General features: G+C 46.9%; 1 protein-coding gene across 3 annotated transcripts in view; it reads right to left on the minus strand.

The window, feature by feature from the left end:
• Positions 1–14,166, minus strand: part of TEX2 (testis expressed 2) — a 98,301-nt gene that overhangs the window by 19,769 nt on the left and 64,366 nt on the right. For all 3 annotated transcript variants that reach the window (XM_074343491.1, XM_074343489.1, XM_074343490.1), the window contains exons 6-7: positions 5,460–5,606; positions 759–858 (exon numbers count right to left, since the gene is read on the minus strand). In XM_074343491.1, coding sequence (XP_074199592.1) covers positions 759–858; positions 5,460–5,606 — 247 coding nt within the window. The remainder of the gene's footprint in view (positions 1–758; positions 859–5,459; positions 5,607–14,166) is intronic.

The raw sequence follows: 14,166 nt of genomic DNA on the forward strand, positions 1-14,166 counted from the left end.
AACTCCTGGGTACTCAATTTCCCACTAAGATGCCTCAAAATGCACATAAATCTTTATATCTCAATTTTATTTAAACTCTTCACACATTCTAATCAACTTTTCACACACACACATACACAAGTAGGCATAAATAATGTGTCGGTATGTCTTAAAAGCCAGTTTTGAGGACTTCCCTCAAGCACAGAGCCTTACTCTCAAAATACTGTCTGACAATATAAGTCTTCATTTTTCAAACCCCTACTGAGCACCTACTAGGAGTGGCAAAGAACAGAAAGATGTAAAACTCGAAGCTCCAAGAATGTGCACCCTATAAGTTAGGGCAAGGTAGAGATATCAGTACATCTGAGGAGAGGCAGCTCCTGGGGTAAGAGTCCAGGGCGGGGCAGGTGCGCACGTGAGGCCGCGCGGAGTGAGCAGCCTGAAATGCAGCCCACTGTCTCCCACCCAGGCAAGAGCTGTAGCCGTCCAGGACCGGGCCACACCAAAGCTCAGGCCCCATAACTGGCATGTGGGCATCTCTAACCTGTAAGGATCCAGAAGACAAGAAGGATGAGGAGGGGGGAGTCCTGATCTACTCCCCATCAGCGTCAGGCTGTGACTGTGAATAACGGAAGACATGAAACACAAGATAGATGGTTAAAAAGCCCCCAACTGCCCCCAAAAACAAAGCCTTGGTATTCAATCTGCAGTGATGGAAACATTTTCACACAAGCATAAGTAGATAGCTCAGTTCCTCGTTAGAGTCAATGAAGAGTTACCTTGGTGATCAACGTAAGGCTTGAAGGCCTGAAGGATTTTTGGCACAGCTACCCCCATGTCGAGTTCCGTCAGAGTTAGCTCGTTCATGAAGTAGGGGAGCTAGAGAAGAGACACAAACAACCAGTGAGGCACGTCAGGAACCTGGTAAGTGTTAGAACTCAACATACTCCCAGAGGGAACGATGGTGAAGGGTTGGGGGACACATTGCTTTAACCCACATTTATCGTGCACATACCACATAGTAGGCATTGTACTACAGAGAGAGCCGTGGACGAGTCGGGCAAGGTCAACCTCTCGTGGAGTTTGTATTGAAGAGGCAGAAACAGATAAACAAGTAGACAAATAATCTAACTTCAAGAGTGATTACAGCCACAGAGAAAATAAGGTGGATAATGGGACAGAGGGAACCTGGGGTATTTTAGATAAGGAGGTCAGCGAAGGCTCCTCTGAAAAGTGGCCAGAGACTTGGAGAAGGAACCAGTCCCGCGGGTCACAGGCTAATAACGCCCAGAGTTGGCTATAGTCTCAGACTACTAGTGGGGAGTTAAGAAATCACAACATTTCTTGTAGGCCAACTCACAACATGTACTCAAATCTTTGGAAAAAAAGATCACACCCCATAACCCCACGCTGTGTGTCTTCCCTTTGCCCTCCTGGATTCCAGTTCCTCACTGCACCCTGAGAGGCCCGTGGGGCGGCGGGAGGTCCATGGAGAAGAGAACTGTGGGGCATCCGTCCCCTCCCGCTAGTGAAGCCACAGCTCCTGGCAGACCGGCAGCCCTCTCCCCACAGCCTCCCTGCCCGAGTCTGGGTAACTGCCCCCAACTTTCGCCCCTTCAGGGAATGGTAACGGCTCCCCGCTGCTGCCAGCCCTGGGTTGCCGCGCTGTGCCTCTCAGTGTCCCTACATCGGCCCACCCTTTATAAACCTCCCCCTTTGTGAAACTCCCCCCTCAGCCCGCTCCATCTGACTGCGCCATCTGCTTCCTGCTGGGACCCCAATTAGTGCAGCAGCAGCAGGCATTTACCCTGCACAAGAGCACTGCTGTCATGCCCGGCCATTCCTACCTCACCTCAAGAGCACAAAACTAACCCATCTGCGTTTCCTCCACCTGGATTTATGTATGTGTTTGTATACGCAAAGAAATCTTTAGTCCACTCTTAATTTTAGTGCAAGATGTAAATTAGGGATCCACCTTAATTTTCTTCCCAAGGGCCAATCTGGTGTCAACCCACTTTTTGAACAACCACATCTTTCCCTGCTGACCTGCGATGCCACCTTTCAGTATGAAATTCCACTGCACTCTGTTCCCACCAGTATCAAACTGCTTCTGCTACTGTAGCTTTAAAGCACATTTTTAAATCTGGCAAGTCCCTCTCTTTTCTTCCCCACCATAATTTTCTTATTCTCATGAGTACTGCTCCAGCTGAATGTTAGAATAATTTTGTAAAATTTAGAATATAATTAAGAGTTTTAAAAAATTGAACATATGCTGAACATTTCCCATAAAACGAGGTAGCATCTAGCCAGGTGTGGATTTAATATCTATTTTGGCTGGGCCTCTTCAGCTGTCTCTCTGCAGAGATACTTAGATGCTTTCAGGATTCACCAGTCAGAGAACTTCATCTTTCATTTTTTGTGGGGATGGAGGTGTTAATTTAAAGAGGTTATAACGTGTGAGGTGGACAACTGACTAGAGGCAGTGTTCAAATGTGCATTTTTGAATTGGCGGTTGCTTTATTTGGAAAACCTTTTTCCAAAGCATCAATGTTATGTGGTGGTTGGCCTCCCAATCAGCCTACAGAATGCTACTCGGTCAAGAGTGTAGCCAAAATCTTACACCCTTGCCCCAGTCCTTTTTGTCTATTATTGGCACTCTAATACCCAGTGTTTCAGGGGCACGCCAGGTTTCTATGGGAACAGGAGTCGACACTGAGCCAGGGGAGTGAGAGGGAATGCAGACAGAAGGAACGTGGTGTCTCTCCCTGTGCCCTGTCCAGCCTCCCACCTCACCCTGTCCTGCTTCCTGGGCCCCCACGAGGGCAGGGGAAGGACCTGAGGTGCGACCTAAGATGAAGGCGGGAACTGACAGACTGGGACTGAGAAAGCCTCGGCGGGGGTGGGGTGGGCACTGATTGCCAGGAAGCAGAACTGGGCGGGAGGGGGATCAGCAGCACCTCATTTTCTATTTATTCACCTGAGTACCCAACTCAGATCCTAGAACATCTCTAGCCAATCACCCCTCCCCCTTACTCAGATCTCTGAGCTGAATCAAAACTCTCAGGACCAGGCAGGCCCTAAAGCCGCTTCCTTCCTGCTCTACAGGGGAAGGCAAGGAAAGGTCACTCCTCCTCCTGCTCTTTTCAACCAGAGACTCTCTTCTTCCCCCCTAAAGGGCACCGCAGTGAGACAGGAACCCACTGTGTGTTCTCTATCCCCCTGGGTAAACCCAGCTGGGGACTGGATGTTCTCCAGGTAGGTGAGGGGTGAGTCAGAAGCCGTATGTAGTAAAAGCTGCATTTGCTGACAAGGGCACCAAGGCCCACAACTCCTGAGGGCTCCAAGTGGTGCTGGAGCAGCCAGCCGAGGCCCAGGGTGTACTTGCTGGTGGGGCAGAAACTCAGCTCATTTTAAACGCATCACTGGGTGCCAGATACACACACAGGGCTGCTTTTTATGAATCGTTATCACAGGTGAGGGTGCAGGGCAAGGCCAGCAAAGAGCTCTCCCTGCGTCAGGCCTTCAAAGAAACCAGGGGAGATCTCTGTCACAGCGGGCAGCTCAGGCTCCTCCAGTCATTCTGGCCGTTGACTGGCCATGAACCAATACCCACTACTAGGTTTAAGGAACAGCCCTTCCCAGGGACACTTGGATATTGGTGATATTAAGAGTTCTTTTGGCAGGGGTGGTGGCAGGTTCAGAACTAAACTCATGTCCTACTGCCTTCCTGTTTATTCCATTGCCAGGGTCCCCTCCGGTCTGCAGGGCACTTCACGGGGCCGCAGCTCAGGTTGGGGTGGAGGGTGGGAGGTGCTGAGGCTGGCAACGGATGGGGTACAGCTGGTGTTCCAGCTGAATCGAGGTCACTTTTCTCCATCCTAACCTCCCAGCACTTCTGACCTCAAAAAACAAAAGGGAGTTTAAGTTTGTGGCCTGCGAAAGCCCACATGGCCAGCAAAGGGAGAAGATGAAACTCCCCCACCACCCCGGGAGGGCAGAGGCTCTGGGGACTTCCACTGTCAGAGAGGACCGTGGCTCCCTGCCCTCTCCGAGTCCACGCTAGAACCTGCATGCTCAGACAGGCCCCGCTTTCTGTCGCCCTGTGCCAGATCCCGCAGCCCTCCTGCTCAGGGAACAGTCTTCAGGAAAAGAGGAGCACCAGCCCCACCCATGTGCCTGGACCCAGGAACTCAAGCCCTCCGTCATCTTCCAAAAAGGGGAAGAGGTTGAGGGGGCTCCAGGTTGGCTGCCAGCCTCTCCTCTCCTGCTCCCCTCCCCAGACCTGGCTGGCAGAGCGGGTTCAACCCTCAACTCACCCCGAGAACAACAGGCTGACCCTCAACAGAGCCCTCCTGAATCCCTGCCCCGACTCCTGCCTCAAGATCTGCTCTTCCAGCTTTGGAGGCAGCCCCTCCTTCTCATCGGGGGCTGGGGAAGGGATGACACGAGGCCACAGTGGCAGAGAGAGCCTGACTGAGGCAGGAAAGGCCCTGTTCATGACCCAAAGAATGACAGAAATCAAGTCAAAGCTCCTCCATGCCTACATTTTCCTTTTAATATGATTTACCTTAGCTCACAGATTTCTAACTTGGAGTCCTTGAACTCTCTGAAATCGCGGGCAATAAGCTGGGTCAAAGTGCGTTTTTCTAGGGAAAGGGCCCGTATGTTTCTGCTTCTCAGAGGTATCCATGACCCAAAAAGAGCCACTGACTTAAGTTGCTGACAGCAAGCTAAGCTCTCAGTGACAATCTGGAGACCAAAGTGACTCACTCTTGATTGGGTCTTCACTGGATCAAAGACTTACTTGAAAGTAACCTATATAAGATTTCTTGGTTGGTAAAGGTGGTACTAAATGAGTCTTTTAGTGGCAATCATGAAGAATACTTATGCAAGTTTAAACTCACTTCCAAGTGGGCCTACAACAGCACCAGGACTGTTTCCTCAGCAAAGAGGGAGCCCAAAATAAAATACCATCTGGCCAGAAGTAAAGGTCAAATGCAGACACATTCAGAGTGCAACAGTAACCTTCTCAGCTTTGAGAGGGAGTTGAGAAAGAGGTTTTAAGCAGTCTGGCATTTTCCTCAGAGCATATGCTACGTGGCCAAGACTGTGAGGCTCGGTGGGCTCTCCAGGCATACAACTTAAGCTCATTACTAACTTAAAAGACAGAAAATTTTATACAACAAACCAGCTACAAAAGCTCACGTTTTCATAAACCAAATTCTGGATCACCACCTGGAGTGGATAAACAATGAGGGCAAGAACAGGAAAAAACAAACAGGAACATGCACTAAATCCCCAGATGCACTTAGTCCTACGGTCAAGGGCACAGCCCACACATGTTGTTTGATAAGAACTCACTACTCCCATTTGTTACATGCTTTAAACCAAATTATTTTTCACTTAGGATATAAGGGTACAAAACTTCCAGAAATTAAGATACATGATGAATTGGAAGCCTCTGGTATGGAAAACAATACCTTTATTTTGCTGAGTTTCATTTGGATTTTCTTAGACACCAGATCAGACCAGTACTTCTCTCCTAAGAAGTCCCAAAACATTCTTCCAAGCAAGGCGTTCACCCAGGCTTCCTGTTCTTCCTCCTCGGAGGGTGGAGCCTCTGGCAACTGGCGAAAGAAAAGGGACCAAAATTAGCTAGAAAGCAACTGGAGAACAAGACAGGTGCTTATTTTTATAAAGTCACTAAAGGTTCCTCCCCCTAGAGATGCGCGACCGCATGAGTTGTGTTTTCTCCCTATAAATTACAAGTCCCAAGTTATGTCAGAGAATAGAAAAAGGGCAACAAAAGCCACCATCAGAGATAAAAAAAACTCCTCTTTGACTATTTTCTTTTTCTACCAGTCTTCTTGTGAACCAGCTAATATTTTCATACAATTAGCTCAGCCGTAATACTCTGCCCACCCCCCACCTTGATTAGCTTGGTACCAACATCCTGAATCAATGATTTATCTGATCAAATGTCTGCCTATCTCCCTTCCAGCTAAGGCTCCCAGGATGTGTAACTGTCAAGCTGGTCTCACCAGGCAGCCCCAGAGTCTCCCAATGCCCAGACTCTCACATTCAGCCTGACTCTTACGAGGTCATGACTCACCTGGGAGAGGGGCAGGGGGTGCTCAGAAACGCTGGTGTCTGGGTCCTATATCCAGAGATACTAATTTAAGTGGGTATGAGGGCTTTTAGAAGCTCTTTCACCAATGTCATGAACAGGTGAGGTTGAGACTCACAGCCCTGGATTAAAGAGAGGAATTCTGTGGAACTCCTACAGCTGTTCCCGCCCATCATCTCAGCCCAGTGAAACACCCTGGGCCTCACCTCCATTGATACAGTCCATCTGAAACATCCGTCATGGCCAATGTGCAAGGTGGGAAAAGAGAAAACCCTGTTAGTCTCCAATTTCCAAGGCTAAGTACCAGACTATGGACTCTTGCCCGAAGAGGGCCAGGGTCGGGGTGAAGAAGGGAGGAGTGGTGGTGACATCCACGGGCAGTGTGGCAGTGCAGTGATGCTTGGTGGTGTCCACTGACCCCACGCCAGGCCCTATGATAAGACTCCTTCTTAGGTCCCCTCATTTACATCTCGTGAAAACCAGGACAGAACTTTTACTTCTTTTTGAGGGAGGAGAAAACAGTCTCGGAACCTCTCAGTGCCCTGCCCAAGGCCCCTAATTCATCAGCACAGCCTGCCTCACAGCCTCCTCCCTGTCCTCCACCTGCTCTGTCCTGTGGGAGGAAGGGGGTGTGACTTGTCCCTGGTGTGACAGACATGTCCCTGTGCCGAGGTCTCTAATTAGATGACAGCCTTGTAGAAACAATTAGCCTTGGAAAGCAAAGACCAAAAGAACTAGAAATGCAGGAATCTGTGAATTGCTCACCTTTCCTCCTGCTTCTGTGATTTATACAAATGCATGTGTCCTGCTCTCACGGGCTGCCTGCAGCCATCACATATTCCAGACACCTCACCGCCTCTGTGCCCCATACGTGTGGGCTCACACCAGTGCTGCTTGTCGTGGGCAGCCAGGACTGTGCCCCAGCACAGCTGTGTCCTAGGCGGGGGCAGAGTACACAGGTGGCTTGGTGCTTGTGGATGTGACACCGAGAGGTCTGACGGCCCGTGAGAGCCCTAAAGGTCTATGGCAGGTACCCAGCTGCGATTGTCCTGAAGCCTGGAGTCTTTAGGGTCTGACCAGATGCCCCGGGCACTGAGCTTGCGCAGGGCCGGGAGGGCTGCCCAGCACCCTCTGTCCTCCAGTCTTCTCAGAGCTTGTGCCGTCTCCATCTCTGGGGACCTGGGGGTTCACTTGCACTTTTCAATCTCATGTTACTGCATATAAGGGACAATATTCTATGTCCTAGGAGTCCTTCAAATTTGGGTGTTTTCAAAGTTCTCCCTTATGAATGTCGGTGAGTTTCATTAAAAAAGAAAAAGTACTCTGGTTTAAAAAATAATACCTGGTGGTCAATGCATTTCAGAAGACACAGCTCTGCCTGACTCATCTGCATGGTGCTCGAGCATTCTCTCTGTGCTTCCCTCGTGCTGTGAAGTCTTCTGATGTTAACCAAGGCACCTCTACCACCAGGTCCCAGACGGACCAGTGGAAGTCTGGGCCCAGCGAGTGCTCAGTCATGCCACAAGCTGTACGTGCTTTTTGGAATCACATTTCTCTCTGCCTGAATGTCTTTGCCCTGTCCCCAAGGAGATCTGTCTAGCTTTTCCGAGATCACTGTCTCTGAGTCACATCAGACCATCTACACAGACCTCTGAGTAAACACTCCCCCGGGGACAATGCCCTCCTCCCCGGGGTTTCCAGCCTGTGCCAAGACGCTGCCCACGCAGGTCACTGCATGTCTCACTCAGATATGGAGGCTGCATAAGAGAAGAGGTTACTCTTCCCCTTCTCATGTGGGAGAGCTGACCCTTTACTAACCTTTCCTTACAACCCTAGTTATTCACAGGAAACAGGTTTAAGACAAAATAGCATGAAACAAAGGCTATTTCACAACTTTTGTCCAAGCCAAAGGCATATGATGTGGAAACAAATTTCTGAAATAACTGACAAACAGGTTGTTTTTCCTTTTCAACAGCTCCTTCTTCTAATGCAGGCTTCTCTCCACAGACTCATTGGGAACAAAGAGAAACCCATGAGCAGCAGAACACTGACAACGCATCAAAGCAACTTTATGAACAAAATCTGGATTCAACACGCTGCTGGAAAGAACTCACTTCCAATGAAAGTCATAAAAATTTAAAACCTTAAAAAAAATGTGCATACATTTCCTAATGTTGCTGTTTGGCTGCAGGAAGGAATGTGAGAAGCATATTCATCTCACCAGTTCAACTACTGATGTACGTGCAGAAAGGGTGAGTTTCTAAAAATGGCTTCCAAAACAAAGTCTGGAGAGTTCAGCGGCCTGAAGCCGAAGCAGGGCTATAACAGGCGTCTGAGTAGCTCTTGGGAGATATTTTATCAAAAACTAAACTACAAAAATAAAGTACTACAGATTTACTTAGTTTTGTAGCATAACTTTTCTATTACAAATAGCCAGGAGATCAGCCCAGCTTTTTGGGGACAAAGAGAGCTTAGTGGCTTTGCTGCTAAGGTCTGGTCACCCATAATCTGGTGCCACGAGGGTTTCACAAAGGAGAAGGCACAGCGGAAGGCACACACTCCCCACCATTAGCTGCTTTGCCAATTATAAAAACAAGTATACTTATTGCAGAAAACAACCATAATCTCCCTGTTCAGACACAATTATTTAAAACACTTAAACTATATTTCCTTTCAGTCTTTTTCAATGTATATATACACTTCCAAGAGTACAGAACTTAAAAAAAACTAATGTGGTTTTTGTATCCTTTTTTAAAAACAGATTTACTGAGATATAATTCACATACCATACAATTCACCTATTTAAAGAGCATAATTGGTGGGTTTTGGTATATTCAGAGTTATGAAGCTATCATCACAATTTTAGAGTATCTTCATTACCTCCAAAGAAACCCTGTACCCATTAGCAGTCATTCCCAACTCCATCCCCACAGCCAGAGGCAACCTACCACTAACTGGTCCCAATGAATTTGCCTACTTTGGACATTTCGTATAAACGGAATCATACAATATGTGGTCTTTTGTGACTGACTTCTCTGACTAAGCGTGATGTTGTGAAGGTGATCCACGCTGCAGTGTGTGTCCGCACATCACTCCTTTTCATTGCAGAATAGTATTCTCTACCATGTGCATGTACCACGCTTCACCCTTTCTCCACCTGATGGGTATTTCAGTTGTTTTCCATTTCTAGCTACTGGAATAACCCTGCTATGGACAGTTGTGCACAAGTTTTTGTGTGGACCTACGTTTTCATTTCTCTCAGAGATAGACGTAAGAGTGGAATTGCTGGATCATACAAATCTGTTTAACATTTTGAGGAACTACCAAACTGTTTTCCACAGCAGCTGCATCATTTTACAGTACCGCTGAACAAGGGTGCCAGTTTCCCCACATCCTCACTAGTACTTGTTATCATGTCTTTTTCTTTCTAGCCATCAGAGTGGTTTAGAAGTAGTCTCTCATTATGGTTTTGACTTGCAGCTCCCTGATGGCTAATGACCTTGAATATCTTTTCATATGCTTATTGGCCATTTGTGTATCTTCTTTGGAGAAATATCTATCCAGATCCTTTGTCCATTTCTTACTTGAGCTATTTACCATTTACTATTGAGTTGCAAGAGTTCTTTATATATTCTAGGTACAAGACCCTTAGACATATGATCTGCAGACTCTTTGGGTTGTCTTTCCACTTTCTTGATGGTGCTGTTTGCGGCACTAAAGTTTTTAATTTTGATGAAGTCCAATTTATCTGTATTTCCTTTGGCTATGTGCACTTTTCGTGCACTTAGCTAAGAAGGCTTTACCTAGCCCCAAATCACAGATTAATCCTGTGTTTTAAGAGTTTTATAGTTTTAGCTCTTCCATTGAGGTGTACAATCCATTTTGACTTAATTTTTGCATATGGTGTGAGGAAGGGGTCCAAACTCATTCCTTTGCATGTGGATGTCCCGTTGTTCCAGCACTATTTGTTGAAAAGACTATTCTTTCCCCCACTGAATCGTCTTGGCACTCTTGTCTGTATCCTTTCTAAAATTTATTTTAAAATTGGATATATAGCTTCATATTTCTTACTTATTGAATGATAAGCACTTTGCAATTTCCATTTTTAAATGTTTCAAAAGCCGACTCTGAGGAGGGAAAGGCAAAGCCTTGGGAAACCACCCTGCCAATTAAGATTTCTTGGTTCCTATTTGATTCCTGTTTGCTCTGTAGAGTTCTCATCTCCTGATAACACCAAACAGGAAGTAGTATCTTATGATCCAGTTAATAGGTAACAAGAGAATAAGAGGAACTAATAATAATGAAGACAGGACTCTCCAAACATGGGGCAGCCTCTATCATCTCTAAATATTTCTTAAAACCTTCCACTGAAAAGGAACATGCAAGTGCCTGATGTGATCTGAACACCAGAGCCTCACCTTGGGGGACAAACACAGCACCACCTCACTGACGGTCCTCTCTCCCAGGAAGGCCACTTCAGGGCACACAGAACAGGCAGCCTCCTGGGCTTCACACCCCGAGCAAAACTGCAGGCTGCCTGTGGGGTCTCCCTTCCTGAGGTACCCACACTACCGTTAATACTATCCCACCTTTAGACTTTTTCTTTTTAATGTAAGACAACTTTAATCAGCTTTAATGTACATGTAATTGGAGAAATAATATCCAAAAAATTGCCAAATTTGATGAAAATTATAAATCCACAGATCTGGGAAGACTGATGAACTCCAAGCATAGGAAACATGAAGAAAACTACACCAAGACATATCATGATCAAATTTCTCAAAACCAGTGATAAAGATAAAAATGGCCAGAGAAAAGACGTATTACATTCCAAGGACAAAGATAAGGATGGCAGCATGTCTATCGTAAACCAAAGATAGTGGAGCAACACTTTTTAAACTGGGATGAGCAGAGGGAGGGATTATAAGAGCATGAGGGACGTTCTGAGGGTGATGGGTACGTTCATTATCTTGATTCTCCACCTTGAGACATGTTTAAAACGAGAGTTTCCTATTTCCTTGTTGTCTGAGTTACTATTTAAATCTGTTCAAACCAAGCAGACAACCTCAACAAGATGCTAAAGCCCTGGGCCCCCTCAGCCAGCCTCACGGCCTCACTGCTGCAGCGGTTAAGCTGCCTGAGAAGAGAGAAAATGGCACCAAGGTCACAGGGTTTGGAGGCTTCAGAGGCTGGCACAGCTCGTGTATGTGAGATAAAGCAGAGTCACGAGGGCCAGTCAGGGCTCTGCGACCAACCACCAACCACCAACCACAGAACATCTGGAGAACCGGGCCCTTCCTCCAAAAATAGTGGTATTTTGTAACTCAAACTTTGAGCTCCAAAGTTACCTCAATATGCAGAATCTCTGGAACATTTTGTTAATTATTATGGGTAAGAATAACTACCAAAAGTGCTTTAGCATTGTTTAACACAAATCTAGTCTATACGTACTAATTATCACTGGGTGTTCCTAACATTGGTTTGGCTTCTGAGCACAGTGGCCCCACTCACCTCCTGACCTAGTTTAGCACTAGGCAACGTGTGAGAAAGGAGGCCAAGTGTTTGGATGTTACCATTAGATCTGGGGCCCTCAGGGTAAGAGGTGCTTTGAACATGGCCTGTAAGAGGTGGCAGCAGGGCTGAGGGGTGGGGAGTTGTGTCCCAGGCTCCGTCTGTGAAAGAGGAGGGGGTGTGCTACCCTGGGTAAGCATCTGAGTGGTGGCCAACCCTGATGAAGAGACACTGTAACTTTTGTTTGTTTCCATGTTAATCATTTTTTGGGTGATTATTTTAAAATTCTTATTTTTTACTGAAGTGTAGTTGATTTATAAGCACGTTTCAGGTGTATAGCAAAGCAATTCGGTTATACACACACACACACACACATTTATATTTTTTTCATATTCTTTTCCATTACGGTTCATTACAAGAAACTGAATATAGTTCCTTGCGCTATACAGGAGATAGTGTAACCTGAAGAGATGTCAAAGGTTCCTTTGTGTTTCCTGAGCTCTTTGAGTTCCTCTTGAACTCAAGATACCAGAGGCAATATGGACCTTAAAAAATAATCTGGCTGTCTCTGGCAGGAAGGATGAGCACTAATCCAAAAGGTCCACGTTCGGTGAAACTGGGGAAACAGGCACTCTTATTACTGGTGGGAATAAACACTGGTGCAATCCTTTCTGAGAGGAACTTGGCAACATCTAATAAAACTACATGTGAGGCTACCTTCTGATCTAGCAGTGCCAATTCTAAGACTTCACCTTGAAGATACACCCCCCAATAACACAAAAACACAAATACACAGTTGCTCACTGCAGCACTGTTCATCATCGCAAAACATTACCAACCACCTCTATGCCCATATAAGAGGGAGATGGACTATGCTACAGAACATTCACACAGTGGAGCCAGTCTTTGCAGCTGCTTGAAAACAAGAGGAAGGGAAGATATCTATGAACTGAGGTGGAGTGATTACCAGAACGTACTGGTAAGTGAAAAAAGCAACATGCAAAAGAGTATCCATAACGTGCTATCCTTTGAGTAAGACCGACAGGGAAGTAAACCCAGAGAGGATGAAGCAGAGCCCAGGGAGACTGGTTCACTATTGGGGGGGATGGCGTGGGTGAACAGAAGCAGGACGGTGCGGGAGACAGCACTTTTCTGAATATGTCTTTGTATAGCTTTGGTTTTTGGAACCATGTTAATGCTTCATGGGCACAGAAAAGAAAAGAAAATCAAAGATGGGGGTAGGGTAAAGGTCCTCATCTGCTCTAACTGCAAAATTAAAAACTAGTAAAGAACTATCTCCACCGACGTATAAAGGGAAGCGTGAAAAGTAATGAAAGGAGTGTAGGAACACTGTAGCAGACCTTACTTTCCAAAAATGGTGCAATATTTCCCATCCCAGATGCTCTTCCAAGAACTTGCAACTCCCTCAGCAAGAGATGGACTCTCTGCTCCTCTCCTTGAAGCTGGGAGGGCACTTAGACTACTCTGACTAATGGAGCAGGATCAGTGACATTGTTTTACTTCCCAGACTAGGTCATAAAAGGCAATACAGTGCCCACCTGGCTCTTTCTCTAGGGACACCTGCGCTCGGAACCCAGTCACCACGCTGAAGGAAGCTCAGACCACGTGGAGAGGAACCGAGGCCAGAGGCCCTCAGCCCTCAGCTCTAGTTGAGCTCCCAGCCAACACCCGGCATGTTACCAGCCACGCAAGTGTCATCTTGGAAGCAGGTCCTCCAGCCCCCAGTCCAGCCTCCCCAGCTGACACCGCGTGGAGCAGAGAGAAGGCGTCACAGCTAAGCTTGGTCAGATTACAAATTTGTGAGCAAAGTAAATCACTGTTACTATTTTAAGCCACTTCTTTTGGGGCTATTTGTTATGCAGTAACTGAACTAAAACAAAAAACACACACCACACCTCGACCTTATTCAAGACCCTCTTAACTACCAGACCACCCCTGCCAGCCCACACCTGCTCCAGGCAGGCTGCGTGGAGGTGGAGCCCAGCACTGAAGTTCATGCAATTTCTTCAACAGCCATCTTTCAAAGACAGTTATCTCTGTTCACACAATTCCAGCTCTCTGGTTTCCTAGCCTGTGCAGATTAGAATCATTAAATTAAGGGCAGGGGTGGGAGACGGGGACAGAGCTCAATGAAAGGCAACTAGAGGGACACACACCAACACCAGCCAACTGATACCGACAGAAAACACTGCAAGGTCTGTGGCGCGGAATGGCGCAGACCGGGGCCAAAGGCCTTCTGACCTTGGTAGCCCTGCATGACGACAGGCCCGAATTTCCATCTTTAAATCATCAAGAGAAGATTAAATCATTCTTGCCTAGCTCTGCCTAAGGCGGCCAGAAAGTGCAATGTGGCTTTTAAAGATTTTCATCAGATTTAGAAGGGGAAAGAAAGGTTTTGGTGCTTAAAGGGGTAAGTGCCAAGTACCTGGAAAAAAGGTTTGTAACAGAGACCCCACCCCCCCAACCCCACTGAGAGCAACACTAGGTCGCTAGGTCAAGGGCCTGACTGTGTGCCATCAGGGTCTCCC

The sequence above is a fragment of the Camelus bactrianus genome, chromosome 16, assembly GCF_048773025.1.
Source record: "Camelus bactrianus isolate YW-2024 breed Bactrian camel chromosome 16, ASM4877302v1, whole genome shotgun sequence".
In the NCBI taxonomy this organism is placed as follows: domain Eukaryota; kingdom Metazoa; phylum Chordata; class Mammalia; order Artiodactyla; family Camelidae; genus Camelus; species Camelus bactrianus.